The sequence below is a fragment of the Oncorhynchus gorbuscha genome, linkage group LG21 (assembly GCF_021184085.1).
Source record: "Oncorhynchus gorbuscha isolate QuinsamMale2020 ecotype Even-year linkage group LG21, OgorEven_v1.0, whole genome shotgun sequence".
Lineage (NCBI taxonomy): Eukaryota > Metazoa > Chordata > Actinopteri > Salmoniformes > Salmonidae > Oncorhynchus > Oncorhynchus gorbuscha.
Genome location: NC_060193.1, coordinates 48321042 through 48342979, shown reverse-complemented (window position 1 = coordinate 48342979; position 21938 = coordinate 48321042). Strand labels below are relative to the sequence as shown.

The 21938-nt window shown below is 41.1% G+C and overlaps 1 protein-coding gene and 1 long non-coding RNA gene across 3 annotated transcripts; one reads left to right on the top strand and one right to left on the bottom strand.

Annotated features, from left to right (window-relative positions):
• Positions 1 to 3062: 3062 nt before the first annotated feature.
• On the bottom strand, positions 3063 to 14136 carry LOC124008485 (actin-related protein 3). 2 transcript variants are annotated; one of them, XM_046319789.1, is made up of 12 exons: positions 14006 to 14136; positions 12696 to 12751; positions 9791 to 9915; positions 9255 to 9365; positions 9074 to 9169; positions 8605 to 8712; positions 6687 to 6830; positions 6278 to 6451; positions 4309 to 4401; positions 3959 to 4084; positions 3700 to 3783; positions 3063 to 3506 (listed from the first exon to the last, which is right to left on the bottom strand). In XM_046319789.1, exons 1-12 carry the CDS (start codon positions 14122 to 14124, stop codon positions 3411 to 3413), a joined length of 1332 nt encoding a protein of 443 aa, XP_046175745.1. In that variant the 5' UTR covers positions 14125 to 14136; the 3' UTR covers positions 3063 to 3410. The 2 variants fall into 2 exon arrangements, with proteins under 2 accessions (XP_046175745.1, XP_046175746.1); XM_046319790.1 differs by lacking the exon at positions 14006 to 14136 and adding an exon at positions 13224 to 13433.
• On the top strand, positions 13397 to 20191 carry LOC124008486. Its single transcript, XR_006834104.1, has 3 exons — positions 13397 to 13522; positions 14196 to 14395; positions 18906 to 20191. It is a non-coding gene; the product is annotated as an uncharacterized LOC124008486 (long non-coding RNA).
• Positions 20192 to 21938: the final 1747 nt, after the last annotated feature.

Below are 21938 nucleotides of genomic sequence, written 5' to 3'. Positions count from 1 at the left end.
GCAGTATGGAGTGCAATTGAGATTGTGTCATTTATGGATCTGTTGGGGGCGGTATGCAAATTGGAGTGGGTCTAGGGTGTCTGGGATGGTGGAGTTAATCTGTGCCATAACCAGCCTCTCAAAGCACTTCATGATTACAGAAATGAGTGCTACAGGGCGATAGTTCTTATGGGCAGGAATAATGGTGGTCATCTTAAAATATGTGGGGATTACAGTCTGGGACAGGGAGAGGCTGTTCTGCGCATGCTCCGAGAATGCACCCCGGAATACCATTGGGTCCCTTGGCCTTGCGGATGTTGACCTGATTAAAGACTTTTCTCACATTGGCCTCGGAGAGCAAGATCACCCAATCCACACGGTCGGTGAGGGCCCTCACACCTGGCACGATCTTGTTGTTGTCAAAGCATGCATAAAATGCATGGAGATCGTCTGGTAGGGAGGCATTGTTGAGCAGATCACGGTTGGGTCTTCATTTGCCATCCGTAAAGGACTGTAGTCCCTGCCACGTGTGGCGGGCGTCGGAGCCTGTGTACTTTGATTCCACCTTATTCCTATATTGTCCTTTTGCACATTTGATGACTCTGCGGAAGTCATAGCGGGACTTCTTGTACTTATTCCTGTCCTCTGCCATAGCCTCGGGGTTGTCTACGATAGTTCTGTGTGCGGTTGCACTGTCCTTTAGTTTAGCGCCAACCTCTGTGTTAATCAAGGGCATTTGATTGGGGAAGCAGCGAACCCTCACCGTGGGGACAACATTGCCGATACATTTTCTAACGAAGCCAGTGACAGAGTTGGTTAGTGGAGTCTCAAAGCATATTCAAATCAGCGCTAGCAAAGCTGCAGCATAATCTCTGATTCTGGTGACCATTTTCAACAGAGCGAGTCATGGGTAACTTCCTGTTTGAGTTTCTGCTTGTAAACAGGAAGCAGGAGTACGGAGTCATGATCTGATTTGCCGAATGGCGGACATGGGAAGAAAAAAAGCAGCCTCTGGATGTGGAGTTTCTTGCTTGTTTATAGCCTTGTACAGTTCGTTAAGTGGCAGCTTGTTATTTTCCTGTACTGAGGTGGAATGTATAGAACAGTCACAATTACAGCTGAAATTTGGGAGGTAAAAGGGTCGGCATTTGACCATCAGGTATTCCAAGACAGGTGAACAGTGGGTCGGCACTTCCACCGCGCTGGAGTTAGCACACCAGTTGGTGTTGATGTAGAGGAAAACCCCTCCCCCCCTAGATGTCCCCAACTCCACTGTCTTGTCCGCCTGGTGAATGGAGAATCCATCGAGTTGGATAGCCATGGGGGGTATCTTGTCCGAGAGCCATGTTTCAGAAAAGCAGAGAATATTGCAGTTTTTAGAGTCCCGTCCGTCCGTCCGTCCATTTATGTTGACATATTCATGTTCCAGGAGCCATATTTAATTGCAATTATTAGGCAAGTTTAAAATTGACTCTATTGGTCAAGTTTTAAAAAAATTTATGCTGCGGTCTCAACTAACTGGGAAGGTGGTATTACCACATACGACTGGGAATAATCCACTTGAACGCCCCTGCATGCCGTGTTCAAAACAACTGGCTACTTGGATCTTGGAACTCGGAAATCTCTGACTTCCTACTTCAGTGACTGGGAAAATTTGTTTTGAGTTGTCATCAACGGAGTTCGAGCTCCTTCATATTGAGCGGTCAACTCTGAATTCCAAGTTGGAAACTTGGCATCTTGCTAGAGCTCCGACTTTACAACCAGAAGATCACTGATGTCATGATTGTACCTTATATGTATTTTTTGAGTTCCCAGTTGTCTTGAAACCACCATCATTCCTGAGCACAGAGTTCTCCCACATGCTGACCTCTGACGTCAACTACTAGAAAATGACCTCAATAACAGCATTTTAAATGTACCAACAAAACATTATTTTTGAAAAAAATCTATTAATATGGTTTTTGAACACTATAATGTCTTTACGAGCATGATAATGTATTGCCATTAGCCAATCAATGTTTCTCAACTAGTTCAAGCACGTAAATACAGCCAACTGGTATTTACAAATAATTATCATCTCCTGTTGGTTATGAATGCAACATCATTGGTGCTTTTTTGCTCCGGCAATTCTGACATTTTGCAGTGATTTCTGTCCAATGTGTCACAAAATTGCATTGGTGAGGGAAAATTATGGCTTGATTGAACCATTTTTGGATGCAAATGTGCAGTGATTGGTTAAAATCGCGAGCCCTCTTTTTGAAATGCGGTGATCAGACAGTAATAATGAAGTGATTTGACTGTTATTGGGCAGTTTTCATTTGAAAAAATTCCTGCCTTTGTAAGTGGGCGTTCCCTCTTTTATATGAGCATGCCAGAGATTGGGCGTTCCCATTTCCAGGCGTTGCTGACGCATACCAGATCTTAAAACACCTGGATCGTTAATTATCAGCTAAGAGCACACGACCATTGGTTGATGCATGCAACTTCTGAGCAAAGGGAACATGACCAAAATGGAGGAACCCTGAGCCAGAAAGGAACCTTGATTTTAAATGGTAAACAGCCATATTAAGCACATTTTTTTATCCACCATCTTTGGTATATACAACTCATTTGTCTATTGTATGTTAATTCCTGATGTAGTCACTCCCTGAAATGTATTGGGGAGGGAGGGGGGAGGGGATTCCATTGCTGAATATCATTTCATCTTCAGTTTACTGCTTTGTTTACCTTGTTTTGAAAGTTACGTATCAAAAGCCCTTCTAGACTTAAGACACTTGTAACATTAAAATAATCATTTCAGGCCAAAACCATCGAGACACATTTATAGAAATATCTGTCTGCCTTTATTGGAATGTGGGTAGGCGTTGAAATACACGAGATCCTCGACAGCAATGATGGCCTAACAGTCATTTCAATTTAACGTAATATATATATATAAACTCAATAATATGAAATATAAACAAGCTATACCCTTGAACACACAGAGAAGTGCATCTGTAAAAAGAGCTATTGAGTAAATATAATCCAAATGTACTTAATTGCTGTATGTGTGGATACCATAGAAATAACAGGCACATACTTAATCATACAGGAGTTCACTTTATTATCCTGTTCTTGCACATTACTGTGTCCACACAATTGCTCTGAAAATGCTTTTGGCTTTAAGACACCATTTCCTTCTATTTAACATAGATATTCACCCCCGTTTGTCAGCCTGATCGTTTGGTCTGTAGTTGATAAATGAGTCATTCTCCATAGGGATAGAATCTAGTCATTCTATTTCTATGTCATTCTCTTCCTGTATTTTGTCTGTAACCGCAGCCCTGGAAATAGGCTAGATTAAGCAGCGACCATCTGTCCGTCCACTCCATTCCATTCCATTCCATTCTGCTCCAACTGCAAGCTCCAGTGATAACTGAGGGAAGTCCTTTTTAAGACATGACCCCAAAGACAGGGTTATGGCGGCAGATGCTCGGTCCGATCTCCTCATAGTCTTTTTTGGTGTGGCACACTTGGTAAAATTCCGGCTGAGGAAAGAGTAGATATGACCGTTATTATTTGTTGGTGTACACTTTTCCTTTCAAGTTTCCAATTTTATATTCTAACCAAGGCTAACAAAGCCTCCAAGTGTCTGTCTTAAGCTTTTACATCAGTAGAATATATATTTCTGATAGTAACATGAGTTAACAGACAAAGACCCCTCTAAGTTTTAGAACTCACAGTTGATGCCAACATGGACCCGCCAAACCAAACAGCGTATCTCTGCATGTGGTGAGTGATGACTTGCACGTCGATGGGTTTGGGCTGGCAAAAGAACATGAAACATTGGTGTTATTTCCTCAATAATGACCTATGATTATGCTGGAAATGCAAAATATGACATCATTTTGAACATTTTAGGAGCCACAACACCCATAAAGATGTAGCATCCCTACAAGAGTGCTTCAGCTGACGAGGTCAAATGTAAATCAGTTCTCACCTTCAGCTTGCCACCGCTCAGTTCCTCACTGAGTTTCAGTCTGCCGTCCACTGTCCTTTTCAGGTCCCTCTGCAGACGACGGCCAAAATCTCGGAACATAGTGGAGCCTCCAGAGAGCACAATGTTCTGCATAGCAACAGACAAGGACCCTTGAAATACTCCTGAATAGATCATTTAGAAAGTAAAACCCATTTCATCCTCGTAATTTCTGGATGGAGACGAGTCTCAGTATGTGGCATAAATGTATCGTTTTAATAAATCACGAGGGCTGCTTTTATATTGTCAAACACAACGTTCTTGGCGCCTGTCATGTGAATGAAATAAAACGAACTTGAACTCCACAGGCGTACCTTATAGAGGGGACGTCTGACGTCAATAGGGCAGTTCTGAATGACCTCATCAACAACCTCTGAGATGGGCTGGGTGAAGTCAGGGTTGGCAAACTGGGGGAGGAGAAAAGTATAATACAGTACAACCAATGTTATTAACAGAAATGTCAGTTATTTTTCTTTTAAACAACTAATTGACCAACGTCAGTTCAGTTCTCTCCTGGGAGCTCAGTGCTGCACATTGCACAGTTTCTCTAGAAATAAATCAGATCTAGCCTGACCCGTGCAATGTAGTAGGGAGTTTACAACAGGCCAATATTCCACATAGGTTAGCACATAAAAACATGGTAATTAACTACAATGACCATAATCCACTGTGCATCTACTTGTCCAATCAGTTTACTTTATGCTTGCTACCGAACAGAGAAGAATGCGTGGTCGTGAGGTGATATAGAGAGCAGCTGTTACTTGGCGAGTTACACTATATGACACATGCTCGTCGAACATCTCATTCCAAGATCGTAGGCATTAATATGGGGTTGGTCCACCCTTTGAGGCTATAACAACCTCCACTCTTCTGGGAAGGCTTTCCACTAGATGTTGGAACATTGCTGCATGGTCTTGCTTCCATTTAGCCACAAGATCGTTAGTGAGGTCGGGCACTGATGTTGGGCGATTAGGCCTGGCATGCAGTCGGCGTTCCAATTCATCCCAATAGTGTTCGATAGGGTTGACGTCAGGGCTCTGTGCAGGCCTGTCAAGTTCTTCCACACCGATCTCCCCAAAAAAATTCTGTATGCACCTTGCTTTGTGCACGGGGCTATTGTCATGCTGAAAAAAGGAACGGGCCTTCCCAAACTGTTGCCACGTTCTCCTGGCATCCGCCAAACCCAGATTTGTTTGTCGGTCTGCAAGATGGTGAAGTGTGATTCACTCCAGAGAACTAATTTTCCCTGCTCCAGAGTCCAATGGTGGCGAGCTATACACTACTCCAGCAGACGCTTGGCATTGCGCATGGTGATCTTAGGCTTGTGTGCAGCTGTTCGGCCATCAAAACCCATTTCATGAAGCTCCCGACAAACAGTTATTGTGCTGACATTGCTTCTAGAGGCAATTTGGAACTCAGTAGTGGGTGTTGCAACCAAGGACAGATGATTTTTACGCGCATCAGCACATGGTGGTCCCGTTCTGTGAGCTTGTGTGGCCTACCACTTCACGGCTGAGCCGTTGTTGCTCTTAGATGTTTCCACTTCTCAATAACAGCAGTTACAGTTGACCGGCACAGCTCTAGCAGGGCAGACATTTGACGAACTGACATGTTGGGAAGGTGGCATCCTATGACGGTGCCACGTTGAAAGTCCAAGCTCTGCAGTAAGGCCATTCTACTGCCAATGTTTTGTATTATGGAGATTGCATGGCGGTGTGCTCAATTTTATACACCTGTCAGCAACGGTTGTGGCTGAAATAGCCGAATCCACTAACTTGAAGGGTTGTCCACATACTTTTGTATATATAGTATATCTCTACCTGCATATACATGATCTAAGTGATTGATAGTTGGTATTCAGCAGTCATTAAAATATGCCTAATTTACTTTGAAGAACTACAAAATAGTTATTTTGTCAGACAGCATGAGCATCAACTCTAAAGAGATGGTGACTTGGAATTAAATAATAAAGTCATCAAATAAAACAAATGTAATATACACAACTGAAATATTTTATTAAAGTAAAGTAATGTGAATAAATTATGGTTATAGGTGATAAGCAGTAATGGGCGGCCACTACCATCATGAGACTTTTATTAATTGTTTTATTCTGTGTTACAGTATTCAACCCACATACAGCACAATGGATTTAATGTTTTTTTTAAATTTAGAAACCAAAATATGTTTTAATAATCAAACCAAAAAGCACTAAAATCGCTCAGCAATAGATACATTACATAATACAAGCACAATCATATATATTGAAAATCAATGGGATCATACCTCTGGGTGGAAGAAGATCTCGGGGCCGAGGAAGCGCTCGTAGCCCACGTCGATGGTGAACTCCTTCTTGCTGATGGAGTTGATGCCCGTGTACTGCTTGATCCACTTAGAGCCGTCCGTATCGTACTTGTTGAACTCTTTCACCAGGTCAGGGCAGACATAACTGAACCTTTCCTGGAACACAATATGGAATCGTTATCAATTGTAAGTCATAAACAAGTGTACATAAGACACTGGGTAGATGCCGAAGAGTTAACAAGAAGGAGTCATGATCTGTGACTGTACATCTCTGGTCAATGGTGCAGCAATACTGACCTCTGCTGTTGAACCTGAGAAATGCTCACAAATAATACATTTATTAATTCCTTCGGTTTGTGTAGGGAACAAAAAGTTAGAAATGTGTAGGTACCTTGACGGCTTTGGCTGTTTCCAATGACTGCTCTGGTGGGATGCCCACCTCCCGCTCTCTCAGCAGCTGCTGGGTGAAGTAGGTGATGTCTCGACCAGCGATGGGGATGTGCTTTATACAGCTACCGATTACGTAGCCTTCCGCCTGGAAGAAAACACAACACCAATCAACCACACAATCCATTATCACTCATACAGGAATGTAATACGTTACCATGTATGTGTTAGCAATAGTTGGAAGTTGGAAGTTTACATACACTTAGGTTTGAGTCATTAAAACTCGTTTTTCAATCACTACACAAATTGTTTGTTTTAACAAACTATAGTTTTGGCAAGTTGGTTAGGACATCTACTTTGTGCATGACACAAGTAATTTTTCCAACAATTGTTTACAGACAGATTATTTCACTTATAATTCACTGTATCACAATACCAGTGGGTCAGAAGTTTACATGCACTAAGTTGACTGTGCCTTTAAACAGCTTGGAAAATTCCAGAAAATTATGTCATGGCTTCTGATAGGCTAATTGACATAATTTGAGTCAATTGGAGGTGTACCTGTGGATGTATTTCAAGGCCTACCTTCAAACTCAGTGCTTCTTAGCCTGACATCATGGGAAAATCAAAAGAAATCAGCCAAGACTTCAGGAAAAAAATCTGGTTCATCCTTGGGAGCAATTTCCAAACGCCTGAAGGTACCACGTTCATCTGTACAAACAATAGTACGCAAGTATAAACACCATGGTACCACGAAGCCATCATACCGCTCAGGAAGGAGACTCATTATGTATCCTAGAGACTAATGTACTTTGGTGCAAAAAGTGAAAATCAATCCCAGAACAAGAGCAAAGGACCTTGTGAAGATGCTGGAGAAAACCGGTACAAAAGCATCTATCCACAGTAAAACGAGTCCTATATCGACATAACCTGAAAGGCCGCTCAGCAAGGAAGAGGCCACTGCTCCAAAACCGCCATAAAAAAGCCAGACTACGGTTCACAACTGCACATGGGGACAAAGATCGTACTTTTTGGAGAAATGTCCTCTGATCTGATGAAACAAAAATAAAACTGTTTGGTCATAATGACCATCGTTATGTTTGGAGGAAAAGGGGGGACACTTGCAAGCCGAAGAACACCATCCAAACCGTGAAGCATGCGGGTGGCAGCATCATGTTGTGGAGGTGCTTTGCTGCAGGAGGGACTGGTGCACTTCTCACAAAATAGAAGGCATCATGTATATATTGACGCAACATCTCAAGACATCAGTTAAAGTTTGGTCGCAAATGGGTCTTCCAAATGGACAATGACCCTTAAGGACAACAAAGTCAAGGTATTGGAGTGGCCATCAAAGTCCAGACCTCATTCCTATAGAAAACTTGTGAGCAGAACTGAAAAAGCGTGTGCGAGCAAGGAGGACAAAATTCACCCAACTTATTGTGGGAAGCTTGTGGAAGCTTACCCAAAATGTTTGACCCAATTTAAAGGCAATGCTTCCAAATACTAATTGAGTGTATGTAAGCTTCTGACCCACTGGGAATGTAATGAAAGAAATAAAAGCTGAAATAAATCATTCTCTCTATTATTATTTTGACATTTCACATTCTTAAAATAAAGTGGTGATCCTAACTGACCTAAACAGGGAATTTTTACGAGGATGAAATGTGAAAAACTGAGTTTAAATGTATTTGGCTAAGGTATGTAAACTTCCGAATTCAACTGTAGGTCGAATACATTCGAGTAGTGTTCAGTAGGGCACACCGTTCCAAACTTTTGCAACAGATTAAGAAAATGTGTTCTTGTTGGACAAATTCGGGAAGTTCCTCCCCATTTCACTTTGCTTCAAATCATTTGCTACCTACTAAACATGACCCAGTTCTAGTAAAGACTACATGGAATGATGATCGAAGGCATGTACCCACCACTGGGATGACGTGGGTGACCCCGTCACCGCTGTCAATCACTGTCCCCGTCAGGGTCCTCTCGCCCACTTGTCTGGAGGTCCATGAGGCTGCCAGCGCCAGGACCGCCTGACAAGGAAAACACAGACCGTGTCACTTTCCACTAATGATTACAACATGTATTCAAAGAGTCTCAGATCAGGAGTGCTAATCTAGGATCAGTTTAGCCTTTTAGATCATGATCAATAAGATTACATATAGTCAGTGGGGAGATCTGATCCTAGATCAGCACTCCTACTCCTGTTTTGAAAAGGGTCCCAGAACTGAGATCCACCCAGAGGTTTCACAGACACCTCATGGACACCCTAATTTTCTCTGTGAAGTATATTGAGAGTTGTGATAATGCATTCGAAATCAAGTTTGACTTGACCATGAAGAGGTGCATGGAAGAGATTAAATAGAACCAACATAGAACGTAGAGAGGATTTACCTGTACAGCGATGTAAAGACCTGGAACATTGAAGGACTCAAACATAATCTCTGCTGTGTACTCTCTGTTTTCAGGGGTATTCAGAGGGGGCTCTGTCTGTGGAGAAGAAAAGTACAAATCCCATAGGTTCCTGCTACTAGGTAGCATAATTTCCACACTAATGTGCATGTTATGAACGTACCAAGAGGAAGTAGTGGTCCTCGGGCTCTGCCCTCAGATACTTGAAGATGACCTGTTCCATGAACCTCTCCATGAGATCCCAGTCTTCCACGATCCCATGACGAATGGGCCACTGTAACAAGGGGAACAACCACACACACATTATTTTTCCAGTTCTATTAGGTCTAACAGGCATTCCGCAAGACTTTAAATTTACATAGCAATCTACAGTTGAAACAATAAAGCAAACTCTCCTGACAGTTTCAGTAAAAATCTGACTAATGGGTTGTAGAAATGTAACCACTCTAAAATGTATAGATAGAGATATGGTTGCAAGGACTGACCATCCAACATAGTAGGTTTCATCATGTTTTACAAACATTGGAGTAAAAACAAGATTATATTTCAGTTCTGATGGGATATGCCAGTTGAACCAAGCTTATGAGGAAGTTATAAATTCATTATATTAATTACTTTAGAATATAAGTCCAAAAATGTATGTAGAGCCTACAGGTTAGCCTTTAAGTAGACCTCCCATCACTGGAAAATGCAATGTACCTTTGTTGCATAATTTGGTTTGTCTATTGCCTCGTCACCGATGTAAAAGTCCAGATCGTCCACCCCCTTCGTCATCCTGCGCTGGGCTTGGTCTCCAACCTTGGCTGACTCTTTGATGGCAATACCTGAAGTTTAGGAAGATTCAACGCCATCAATCCTTAGTACCAGCCTAGATATGGTTTGGACATTGTTGATTGAAACATCAAGACTTTAATTACATGACACATGCATTTGTTTTCAACCGATTTAAAACATGACATGTAACAAATGGAATACCTCCCAAATTAAATGTTAGAGGTTCACATCTTGTAAATAGGTGGAGGGGATTTGTTATTTGGAATTTCATGTTTTTTATTATTATTTGAATGTGGCACATGAATTGCATCATTCAAGTCACAAGTGTGCATCCTAAAGTTGGTTTATTGAACCCCTTGCCACTGAAAGTCTCGCTCTGAGTAGTCAGCAACAGGTGACAATGGACACCCTCTGAGCGAGTTGGTAGGGGCGACGGAGTGGTCTGGAATTCACCGTAAAATAGCTCGAGAAATATTTACTTTGACGTTTTTGCAGAGGAGCTTTTAGTCGCGCAGTTTTACATCTAGCTAAGGTGTTTGATGCAGTATTTCTCAAGTAAAACATTTTGTGATGTCTTGTTTTATGTAAACAAAGTCCGAGCCGCTGTGCAAGTTTGTCTCGTTGTCTGTGGTCTGCCATATGACTGGATATCCTGTGGTAATGAGCATTGTTGAAATCAAAACCAAATCCTTAAATCATGACGAACTCTTGAACACAAATTTCACAAAACTCTGTTTTGGACGATACTGACTTTATGACCAAATTAAACCTACTTGAGCTTTTTAGTCAATGTTATCGCTGGAATAAATGTTTGACTAATATCAATGTCGCATATGTCGTTTTCAACTAAAAGTTATTTGATGTTTTGAATTATTTTCACACCATTGAATAATGAAGTAAGCTTTATCCGACAACTTTTTGAGTGTGAACCAATTACACCCCTTTGTCTGAATTTATGTTTTTTACGCACCAGCTAAGCTTCTGGGAGAGAGCCACCGTTCTCTTTCGATTTGAAAATACATTAGACACAGGACATTCTAAATCAGCAGGTTTTGCATGGATGGAGTTACGGCTTGTCTGGTGACATCACGAGATGGTAAATAAGTTAATAGAACAAAAGAGTTCCAAACCACTTTGCCAATAACAGCTAGTTTTCAGTTGTTCCGCCCCTGCTCAGGCTACACCCAAACAGTCCTAGCAAAATTATTGCTTGAGAATTATAATCTTTTGCTTAAAAGACATTTGTTTCTTTTTTACTATTTTTATGGAAAACTATTACAGTAAGGTACTTAATTGTACCCAGAAATGATTTGATGTTGACATAAAAACAGCTGCATTGGGCCTTTAACTATCCTGCATAATGTGACTTCATTGAAAAAGTTGATCACTTTGGTTTATGTACGTGTGGCCCGGTTTATGCACGCGTGACTGCAAGTCGATTTTGATAAAAGTGTCTGCTAAATGGCATACATTATATATTATTATAATGTCGGACGATGAACATTGTTCCCTCAACTACTTCCTTGTAGCCTCTGTGTCATCCATCCAGGCTTCTAAACGTGCACATGTCATCTATCTACTGGCTACTTCAAGTCCTTAGCAAGCCGTAGCAAGTTTGTCCGTTATTCTAGTCAGCAGGAGCACAAGGGGACTTCTGCTATGGAGCCATAACACTGGATATAGGCTGGACTAGCTTCCTTTCAAGCTGTGTCTGGACAGTTTCAAGTACTGAAAACAAGTGAATAGGCTAAGATAATTGAAAATGGATAAACACAAACCATTTTTGTCTCTGAATAACTAGTCTATGGTGCCTCTAACAAGCTAGCATTGTCATTTAGGGTCCACTGGATGACTCATTGCTAGAGGAAGGCAGCCAACTCAAACTTTGTAGTTTTACAATTTTGTTGAATTAGGCGTGTTCGCCTACTTCCATTGAGCACTCCAATCAGATAAGAAAAACAGGAAGGACCGATACCAAAATGCTTTCAGCAGATTCATTTAACTAATGACCATACAGTATGTCCGCCTTATGAGTTAGGCTCCATTATTTGGCTTATAGACCAAGGATTTTCTGTTTAAATGGCGAATTAGCTCTGGAAGCCAAAACAACCAAATAATCCATCTAAACGTGAATCGATTCTCAATTGCGGTATGGTTCTAAAAACATAAATCCCTCTACTTTCATATCACATCAAAATGCAGGATGTACACTGTTTTAACACAGCTGCAGCTGACCATATTTATCAGTGACAAAACATTTGTGGCGTCCGTCTTCCGTTTACACACAAGTGTTCGGAAGAAGCAGATAGCTATTTAGCACAGGTAGCCCACTCTTTATTCTCTCTGTTTTCCATAAACAAGCGCTGTAACATGGAAATATGGCCGTGTGGGAACCCTAAACCTATTTTCTTTCATTATTATTTATCGCTGATATAAAATATAAAAAGGTCTTTAATGCTGCCAAAACCGTACTGCAAGCGATGCGTGTTAATGTTCAGACAGAGCTTCGTGATTCTTAACAAAACTCCTCAGTACAGAAGACACCTTCGTCCAATGACCCGTGTAATGGAAAGGAACTGATAGTCATGATCAAGGGCTACATATGAATGGGCATAGTACATTATCATTAGAAGACTGTAGGACAGCGTTTCCCAAACTCGGTCCTCGGGACCCCAAGGGGTGTTTTTTTTGCCCTAACACTACACAGGTGATTCAAATTATCAAAGCTTGATGATCAGTTGATTATTTGAATCAGCTGTTTAGTACTAGGGCAAAAACCAAAACGTGCACCGAGTTCGGAACCGATGCTGTGTGACACAGAAATACTTACATGAAGGAACAATAAACTGTGGCTCCGTGTTTCCAGCATATCCAATCTTTGTGTACCTACAACAAATGCATTGCATGAGAAAGTTCAGTAGGTTATATAGATCGTAATGGTGTCAGAGCAGAGCAAGATTCAGTTGGTGGTAACCGAAAACTCATCTAAAGGGTGGCATGACTCTTTATGGACTATGCCAGATATAAGCTTCCACAAATTAAAACATACATTTTACGTAGACTACAGTAACAGATTAAAGGCAATGCATACTGCTAATGTAACTTCTAACGAGTGGGGGACACTGATGGAAATTAGCTACTAGCAAGCTATCTTCTTGCACCTAAAATGGTTAACTAAGTAGTTTGCTGGCTAGATTAAACGAAATGAAGCAAATAAATGCTGTTGCTGACTAGCTAGCTGTCTTGATTTATTTATTTTGCACGCCCAACGTGTATGCCATGTCTGGGTGCATCTAGCTAAAGCCAATAAATTAGTTAGCTAGCTAATCAATTATTAGCATTAGCACATGCTACTTACCCTGTGCCACAGTCAACTACACAAGCCGGTAGACGTCCAGCCATGTTTCCTTAAATATCTACTGCAGAATTCAATAGTGAATTGCTGCTATATTCCAAATGGGACTTATAAAAAGGAAAGTCGTTTGTTTTGGGTAGAGGGATAACCATTTATTCAGCTAGCTAGTTTAGAGGCGGAACTCTGAACCCGCAGAGTGAAGTTACTTCCGCAATCACATGATGCGGAAGTTTAAAGCGGCTGACGAGACGCTGATCATAACGTTTGTTAAAGCATTTCTAATATCGCACATTATCAGAGGGGTAAGTACATGTACACGTTCTAATTGCATGTAAAACATATGAAACAATTATTCTCTATAATGTAACGTTCGTTTTTATAGTAGCAACTGTTCAGTCAATTCATGGACATGATTCTGTGACTGCTGATGAGGGTAGTAGACTATCTGAATAGAATATCTTCTTTGAACATTGCATGACGCTATTGAAATAAATTACATTTAAAAGCAATTAAAAGCATTGTATCAATGCGTTAGATTGACCTTTTGGGTGAACATGAAAACCAAGATCTCTTCTCTCTATCCTATGTAAATTGTTCAATAGTCTATTGGTAAAATTGGGAGATTCAAGAAGTATACTGCATGAGTGATCAGTTTCACCCAAGACCATCTCTCAAAAGTTTCCATTTTCAGAGCTATGTGTTCCTCGAATCTATAGGCTAGTGCAGCACCCCCAAAAAACATCTCCAGCGACCTGCTCTGTTTAAAGATGATATCATTGATTTACCTCCCATCAACCAGCCAAGGAGGATTGTAATTCCCTTTCACCATGACCACATGGAAGGCCACTGATAAAGAAGATATATTAGCTGAGAGAGCTCTGGGGCTGAGAGCTGGATCCATCATGGAGGGCCATCTAGCGGCTAGACTAGATCCAATACCTGAGTTTTATAGAACATTGCCTTATTTCTGTCCAGGAAGAGTCATCCATCGCTCACGTCAGTGGTCCGTCACTCCCTATATCCTCACAAAGCCCTCAGCTTTCTCTTCTTGTTCAAACGGTCCTCTCCAGTCTCCAGTCAGTGGGAGGAACCATCCCTTTACAGTGTGTCGACATTAGGATGGGAAGAGGAAAAGCTGACAAATGGATACAGTTTAGCTGAGAAACCTTTCAAAGGTACATTTGATTCCTGTCCTCATTTAATATTAAATATACAGGCCCAGAGTTACTGTATTTGAAGGGCTGCTATAAGAAAGTGGATGCATACAGTAAATTGTTATTATAGCTTGGGGTGTATTACTATTTCACCATTAGGTGGCAATATGCATTTGACAGTACAATGTACAGTCAGTGCCAATAGAAAGTACACCCCCTTGAACTTGTGGGATTGAAATAGATTTAATTACTTTTTGTTTTTACATTGATCTCCACAAAATACTCTGTCAAAGTGAACATTTCTATGTATGTGTCTATATATATTTACAAATTAATAACAATTAAATGACTAAAATATAGTCGTTACATAAGTATTTTCCCCATTTGTTTAGGTATGACTAAATTAGTTCAGAAGTAAATTTGGTTTAACAAATCACATAATACGTTATATGGACTCACCAGGTATGTGCCTGGTTAGGACGCCAGGTGGAGCCCCTGAGGTGTGGGGGTTGTCACACCGGGATCTTTTTCACCTGTCTTGCGCTTGTCTCCACCCCCCACCAAGTGTCTCCTATTCTTCCCCATTATCCCCTGTGTATTTATACCTGCGTTTTCTGTTTGACTCTTGCCAGTTTGTCTTGTTTTGTCAGGTCTTACCAGTGTATTTCCTGTTTTTCAAGTTCTGGTTTTCTAGTCTTCCCGGGTTCCGACCTTTCTGCCTGTCCTGACCCTGAGCCTGCCTGCCGTTCTCTCCATGATTGACTCTGCCTTGGATTACGAACCTCTACCTGCCCTTTGCCTGTCCCTTTGTTATAATACATTTGTTATAATACATACTATGAGAACCAAACTATCCGCTCCTGTGTCTGCATTTGGGTCATATCCTGAGTTGTGATAGTTGTTCATTTTTTTGACCTTCCTATCTACCATATACCATTCCCAGTTGCGGTACGGTTAAAATACTTCTCCTGGATATTATCATTCACCTTGAAAAGACAAGATGTGAAAAAAATGCTATTTTGCTAATGTATGAAAGGGGTCCCTGGGTCTCCGGTTTGCCTGGGAGGGTTCCCTGGGAAAGAAAAGGTTGAAGACCCCTGCTATAGAAAGAGAGGATGAATGCCAATCCAATCACGACACAGGAACTGGACAGAAATATACACTATATATTTTTTTTTAAGTATGTGTATGTGGACACCCCTTCGGCTATTTCAGCCACACCTGTTCCTGACAGTTATATAAAATCAAGCATACAGCCATGCAGTCTCCATAGACAAACATTGGCAGAAGAATGGTCTTACTGAAGAGCTCAGTGAGTAATAATCCTCTGTCTTAGGTTGCAACACTCACTACCGAGTTCCAAACTGCCTCTGGAAGTAACGTCAGCAAAATAACTGTTCGGCGGGGGCTCCGTGAAATGGGTTTCCATGGCCGAGCAGCCGCACACAAGCCTAAGATCCCCATGCGCAATGCCAAGCGTCACCTGGAGTGGTGTAAGGCTTGCCGCCATTGGACTCTAGAGCAGTGGAAACATGTTTTCTGGAGTGATGAATCACGCTTCAAAATCTGGCAGTCCGTCCCCAGATGGCGAAGCGTGATTCTTCACTTCAGAGAATGCGTTTACATCTTGGAATCTGGGTTTGGCGGATGCCAGGGGAATGCTACCTTCCTCAATGCAAATGTAAAGTTTGGTGGAGGAGGAATAATGGTCAGTTCCTGTTGCGTAATGGTCCGGGTCTGTTTTTCATGGATCGGGCTAGGCCCCTTAGTTACAGTGAAGAGAAATCTTAATACTACAGCATACAATGACATTCTAGACAATTCTGTACTTCCGACTTTGTGGCAACAGTTTGGAGAAGCCCCTTTCCTGTTTCAGCGTGATAGCCAGGCCTAATTGCCCAACATCAGTGCCCGACCGCACTAATGCTCTTGTGGCTGAATGGAAGCATGTCCCCACAGTAATCTTCCCAGAAGAGAGGAGGCTGTTAACGCAGCAAAGGGGGAACCACTTCATATTAATGCACATGATTTTGGAATGAGATGTTTGACGAGCAGGTGTCCACATACATTTGGTCATGTAACATACCATTCTAGTCAACTTTGGACACACCTGCACATTCAAGGGTTTTTCTTAATTTTTTACTATTTTCTACATTGTAGAATAATAGTGAAGACATCAAAACTATAAAATAACATGTGGAAGTAATCAAAAAAGGTGTTAAACAAACCAAAATATATTCTACATATTTGATTCTTCTTTGATTCTTCAATATAGCCAGCCTTTGCCTTGAAAACAGGTTTGCACACTCTTGGAATTCTCTCATCCAGCTTCATGAGGTAGTCACCTGGAATGCATTTCAATTAGCAGGTGTCCCTTGTTAAAAGTACATTTTGGGGAATTTATTTACTTCATAATGCGTTTGAGCCAATCAGTGGTGTTTAAACAGGGTAGGGTTAGTATACAGAAGATAGCCCTATTTGGTAAAAGACCATATTATGGCAAGAACAACTCAAATAAGCAAAGAGAAACGACGGTCCGTCATTACTTTAAGACATGAAGCTCAGTCAATCCAGAACATTTTAAGAACTTTGAAAGTTTCTTCAAGTGCAGTCGCAAAAGCCATCAAGCGCTATGATGAAACTGGCTTTCATGAGGACCGCCACTTAAGGAAGACCCAGAGTTACATCTGCTGCAGAGGATAAGTTCATTAGAGTTACCAGCCTCAGAAATTGTGGCCCAAATAAATGCTTCACAGAGTTCAAGTAACAGACACATCTCAACATCAACTGTTCAGATGAGACTGCGAGAATCAGGCCTTCATGGTAGAATTGCTGCAATGAAACCACTACTAAAGGACACCAATAATAAGATACTTGCTTGGGCCAAGTCCAGCAATGGACATTTAGACCAGGTGGAAATCTGTCCTTTGGTCTCATGAGACCAAATTTGAGATGTTTGGTTCCAACCACTGTCTTTGTGAGACGCAGAGTAGGTGAACGGATGATCACTGCATGTGTGGTTCCCACTGTCAAGCATGGAGGAGGAGGTCTGATGGTGTGGGAGTGCTTTGCTTGTGACACTGTCTGTGATTTATTTACAATTCAAGGCACACTTAACCACCATGGCTACCACAGCATTCTGCAGCAATACGCCATCCTGTCTGGTTTGCGCTTAGTGGGACTATAATTTGTTTTTCTGCAAGACAATGACCCAAAACACACCTCCTGAGTGTGTAAGGACTATTTGACCATGCAGGGGAGAGATGGAGAACTGCATCAGATGACCTGGCATCCACAATCACCCAGCCTCAACCCAATTGAGATGGTTTGGAATGAGTTGGACCGCAGTGAAGGAAAAGCAGCCAACAAGTGCTCAACTCCTTCAAGACGGTTGGAAATGCATTCCTCATGAAGCTGGTTGAGAGAAAGCCAAGAGTGTAGAACGCTGTCATCAAGGCAAACTGTGGCTACTAATGAAGAATCTCAAAATTGAAATATATTTTGATTTGTTTAACAGTTTTGGTTACTACATGATTCCATATGTGTTATTTTATAGTTTTGATGTCTTATTCTACAATGACTGGTACTGTATATATTGACCAAGAATATAAACGAACAATTGCAGCGATTTTACTGAGTTACTGTTCATATAAGAAATCAGTGAATTTAAATAAATTCATTAGGCCCTAATTTATGGATTTCACATGACTGGGCAGGGGTGCCCACTGGGGAGCCAGGCCCAGCCAATCAGAATTAGGTTTTTGCACAAAAGGGCTTTATTACAGACATAAATACTCCTCCGGTTCATCAGCTGTCCAGGTGGCTGGTCTCAGATGATCCTGCAGGTGAAGAAGCCAGATGTGGGGGTCCTGGGCTGGCATGGTTACACATGGTCTGCGGTTGTGAGGCCGGTTGGCCGTACTGCCAAATTCTCTAAAATGACATAGAGAAATTAACATTAATTTATCTGGAAACGGCTCTGGTGGACATTCCTGCAGTCAGCATGCCATTGGGGCGGCAGAGTAGCCTAGTGGTTAGAGCATTGGACTAGTAACCGAAAGGTTGCAAGTTCAAATCCCAGAGCTGACAAGGTACAAAATCTGTCATTCTGCCCTTGAACAGGCAGTTAACCCATTGTTCCTAGGCTGTCATTGAAAATAAGAATTTGTTCTTAACTGACTTGCCTAGTAAAGTAAAATTAAATGGCATGCTCCCTCAACTTTGTGGCATTGTGTTTTGTGGAGAAAAAAAAACAGATTTTAGAGTGGCCTTTTGTCCCCAGCACAAGGTGCACCTCTGTAAGGATAATTATTTTCAATCCGCTTCTTGATATGCCACACTTGTCAGGTGGATTGATTTATCTTGGCAATGGAAAAATGCTCACTAACAGGGATGTAAACAAATTTGTGCACCAACTTTGAGAGAAATAAGCTTTTTTTGTGCAACATTTCTGGAATATTTTATGAAACTCATGAAACATGGGACCAATACTTTACATGATGCGTTTTTATATTTTTTTATTGTTCCACAGGGATGTTGGTCCATGCTGATATGATGACATCATGCCGTTTCTGCAGTTCGGATGGCGGGACACTACCGCCACCAGCCTGTACCGTTGACATGGGTTGGATGGGTCGGACAGGTTGGATGGGTCGCTGGACTCATGCTGCTTATGCCAAATCTTGACTCTGCCATCAGCATGACGCAACAGGAACTGGGATTCCTTGGACCAGGCAATGTTTTCCCACTCCTCAATTGTGCAGTAATAGTGAACGCGTGCCTTTCTTTTCTTTTTAACTGACAGGAGTTGAACCCGGTGTGGTCGTCTGCTATAATAGCCCATCCGTGACAAGAATCAACAAGTTGTCCCGAGATCTCATTCTACACACTACTGTTGTGTTGCATTATCTGTCTGGTTATGGCCCACCTGTTAGCTTGCATGATTCTGGCCATTCTCCTTCGACCTCTCTCATCAACGAGCTGTTTTCGCCCACAGGACTGCCGCTGACTGGATGTTGTTTTTGTTTGTCGCACCCTTCTGGGGAAACACACTGTCGTGAGTGAACAGCCCAGGAGTTCGGCCATTTCTGAGATACTGTAATCGCCGATCATACCACGCTCAAAGTCGCTTAGGTCATTGGTTTTGCCCAACGTTCAATCGAACAGTAACTGAATGCCTCAATGTCTGTCTGCATGCTTCATATAGCAAGCTATAGCCACGTGACTCACTGTGTCGTAGGAGCGATCCATTTTGTGAACAGGGTGGTGTACCTAAAGTAACCAGTGAGTGTATATATTCATGATAGTAATGTCAGGTCACAGCTCGCTGCTCTTAAAGCTGGAATCTGCAGTTGAAACAATAACAAAGTAGACACCCCACCTCTGTTTAGGTAAAAGCTTAGGGATGGGCCAAGAGAAAATGTCTCTATGGCCATCCCTAAGCTTTTTACCAAAATGTTTTGTTATTGTGGGGTATAATCACTCTCAAACTCATAGACAGAGCTATGGCTGCAAAGACTGACCATACATGATATCAAAATGATAGCTTTAACCATGTTTTGAGGCTTGTTTACGTTTATATTGTTTACAAACTTTGGAGTAAAACAAGCTTATATTTGGGGTTCTAATGGGCTATAACAGTTGAACTAAGCTCATGAGATCCTTCAGAAAGTATTCACACCCTTATTAGTTTTTCCAAATTTTGCCTGAATTTAAAATGGATTAAATTTAGATTTTGTGTCACTGATCTACACAAAATAATGTCAACATGTTGTTCAAAATGTTTTTTGGAAATGAATAAAAAATGAACAGCTGAAATGTCTTGGGTCAATAGGTATTCAACCCCTGTGTTATGGCAAGCCTAAATAAGTTCAGGAGTTAATCTTCTTAACAAATCACATAATAAGTTGCAGGGACTCATTCCGTGTTCAATAATAGTGGTCAACATGATTTTTGAATGACTACCTCATCTCTGTACCTCACCTATACAATTATCTGTAAGCTTCCTCAAACGAGCAGTGAATTTCAAGGACAGATTCAACCACAAAGACCAGGGATATTTTTCAATGCTTCGCAAAGAAGGGCACCGATGTGGTAGATGTGTAAAAATAAGAAAGGCAGATACTGAATATCCCTCTGAGCAAGTTGAAGTTATTAATTACACTTTGGATGGTGTATCAATACACCCAGTCTCCACAAAGATACAGGTATCCTTCCTAACTGTCGATTTTTAAGGCAGCCCCACGTACCTCTCTGATTCAGAGGGGTTGGGTTAAATGCGGAAGAGACATTTCAGTTGTACAACTGACTAGGTAAACCCCCTTTCCTTTCCCTTTTAACTCAGTTGCTAGAGAGGAAGGAAACTGCTCAGTGATTTCACTGAGATCCATGGTGATTTTAAAACTGTTACAGAGTTTAATGGTTGTGATACTGTATGAGGAAACAGGATGGATCAACAACATTGTATTTACTCCACAATACAAACCTAAATGACAGAATAAAAATATTCCAAAACATGCATCCTGTTTGCAACAAGGCACTTAAAAGTGACACTGCAAAAAAATATGGCAAAGAAATGTACTTTTTGTCCTGAATAATGTTTGTGGCAAATCCAACACAACAGATCACTGAGTACCACTCTTCATATTTTTAAGCATGGTGGTGGCTACATCATGTTATGGGTATGGTTGTCATCAGCAATGAATAGCGAGTTTTTTAGGATAAAAAAGAAACGGAATAGAGCTAAGCACAGGCAAAATCCTATAGGAAAACCTGGATCAGCCTGCTTTCTAACAGACACTGGGAGACAAATTCACCTTTCAGCAGGACAATAATCTAAAACACAAGGCACTCTACACTGGAGTTTCTTACCAATATGACATTGAATGTTCCTGAGTGGCCCAGTTTTTCACTGAAATCGTCTTGAAAATCTATGGGAAGACTTGACAATAGCTGTCTAGCAATGATCAATAATCAACTTGACAGAGCTTGAAGAATTTAAAAAAAGAATAATGGGTAAATATTGTACCATCAAGGTGTTCAAAGCTTACACCAAAGTCTCCAAAGATGCTTCTACAAAGAATTGACTCAGGGGTGTAAATACTTATGTAAATGAGATATTTCTGTATTTTATTTTCAATACATTTCTAAAAACATGTTTTCACTTCGTCATTATGGGGTATTGTGCCTAGATGAGTGAGAACAAAATCCATTTTGAATTCAGGCTGTAACATAAAATGTAGAATAAGTCAAAGGGTATGAATAATTTTTGAAGGTGCCTGAAAGTTATTAAGTTAATTTCTGAAAGTTATATTATTCAATATATATATATATAAATAATTTACACTGTAATTCCAAAAATAGATTAAGCAATTTAGGATTCTAGATTTAATGGACTTAATCAATATACCTGTTTGTTTAGTTCGTGTTGACTTATAGTCTAAATCTGTGCATAAGGAAAATAAATTAAACTACATATTCAGTTTTACTCCCTTGATGCGATGGATTCAAGCTCTTTTTGTCATATCTTCTCCCGCTTGCCCCCTCCGGCGCTCGACGTCACCGG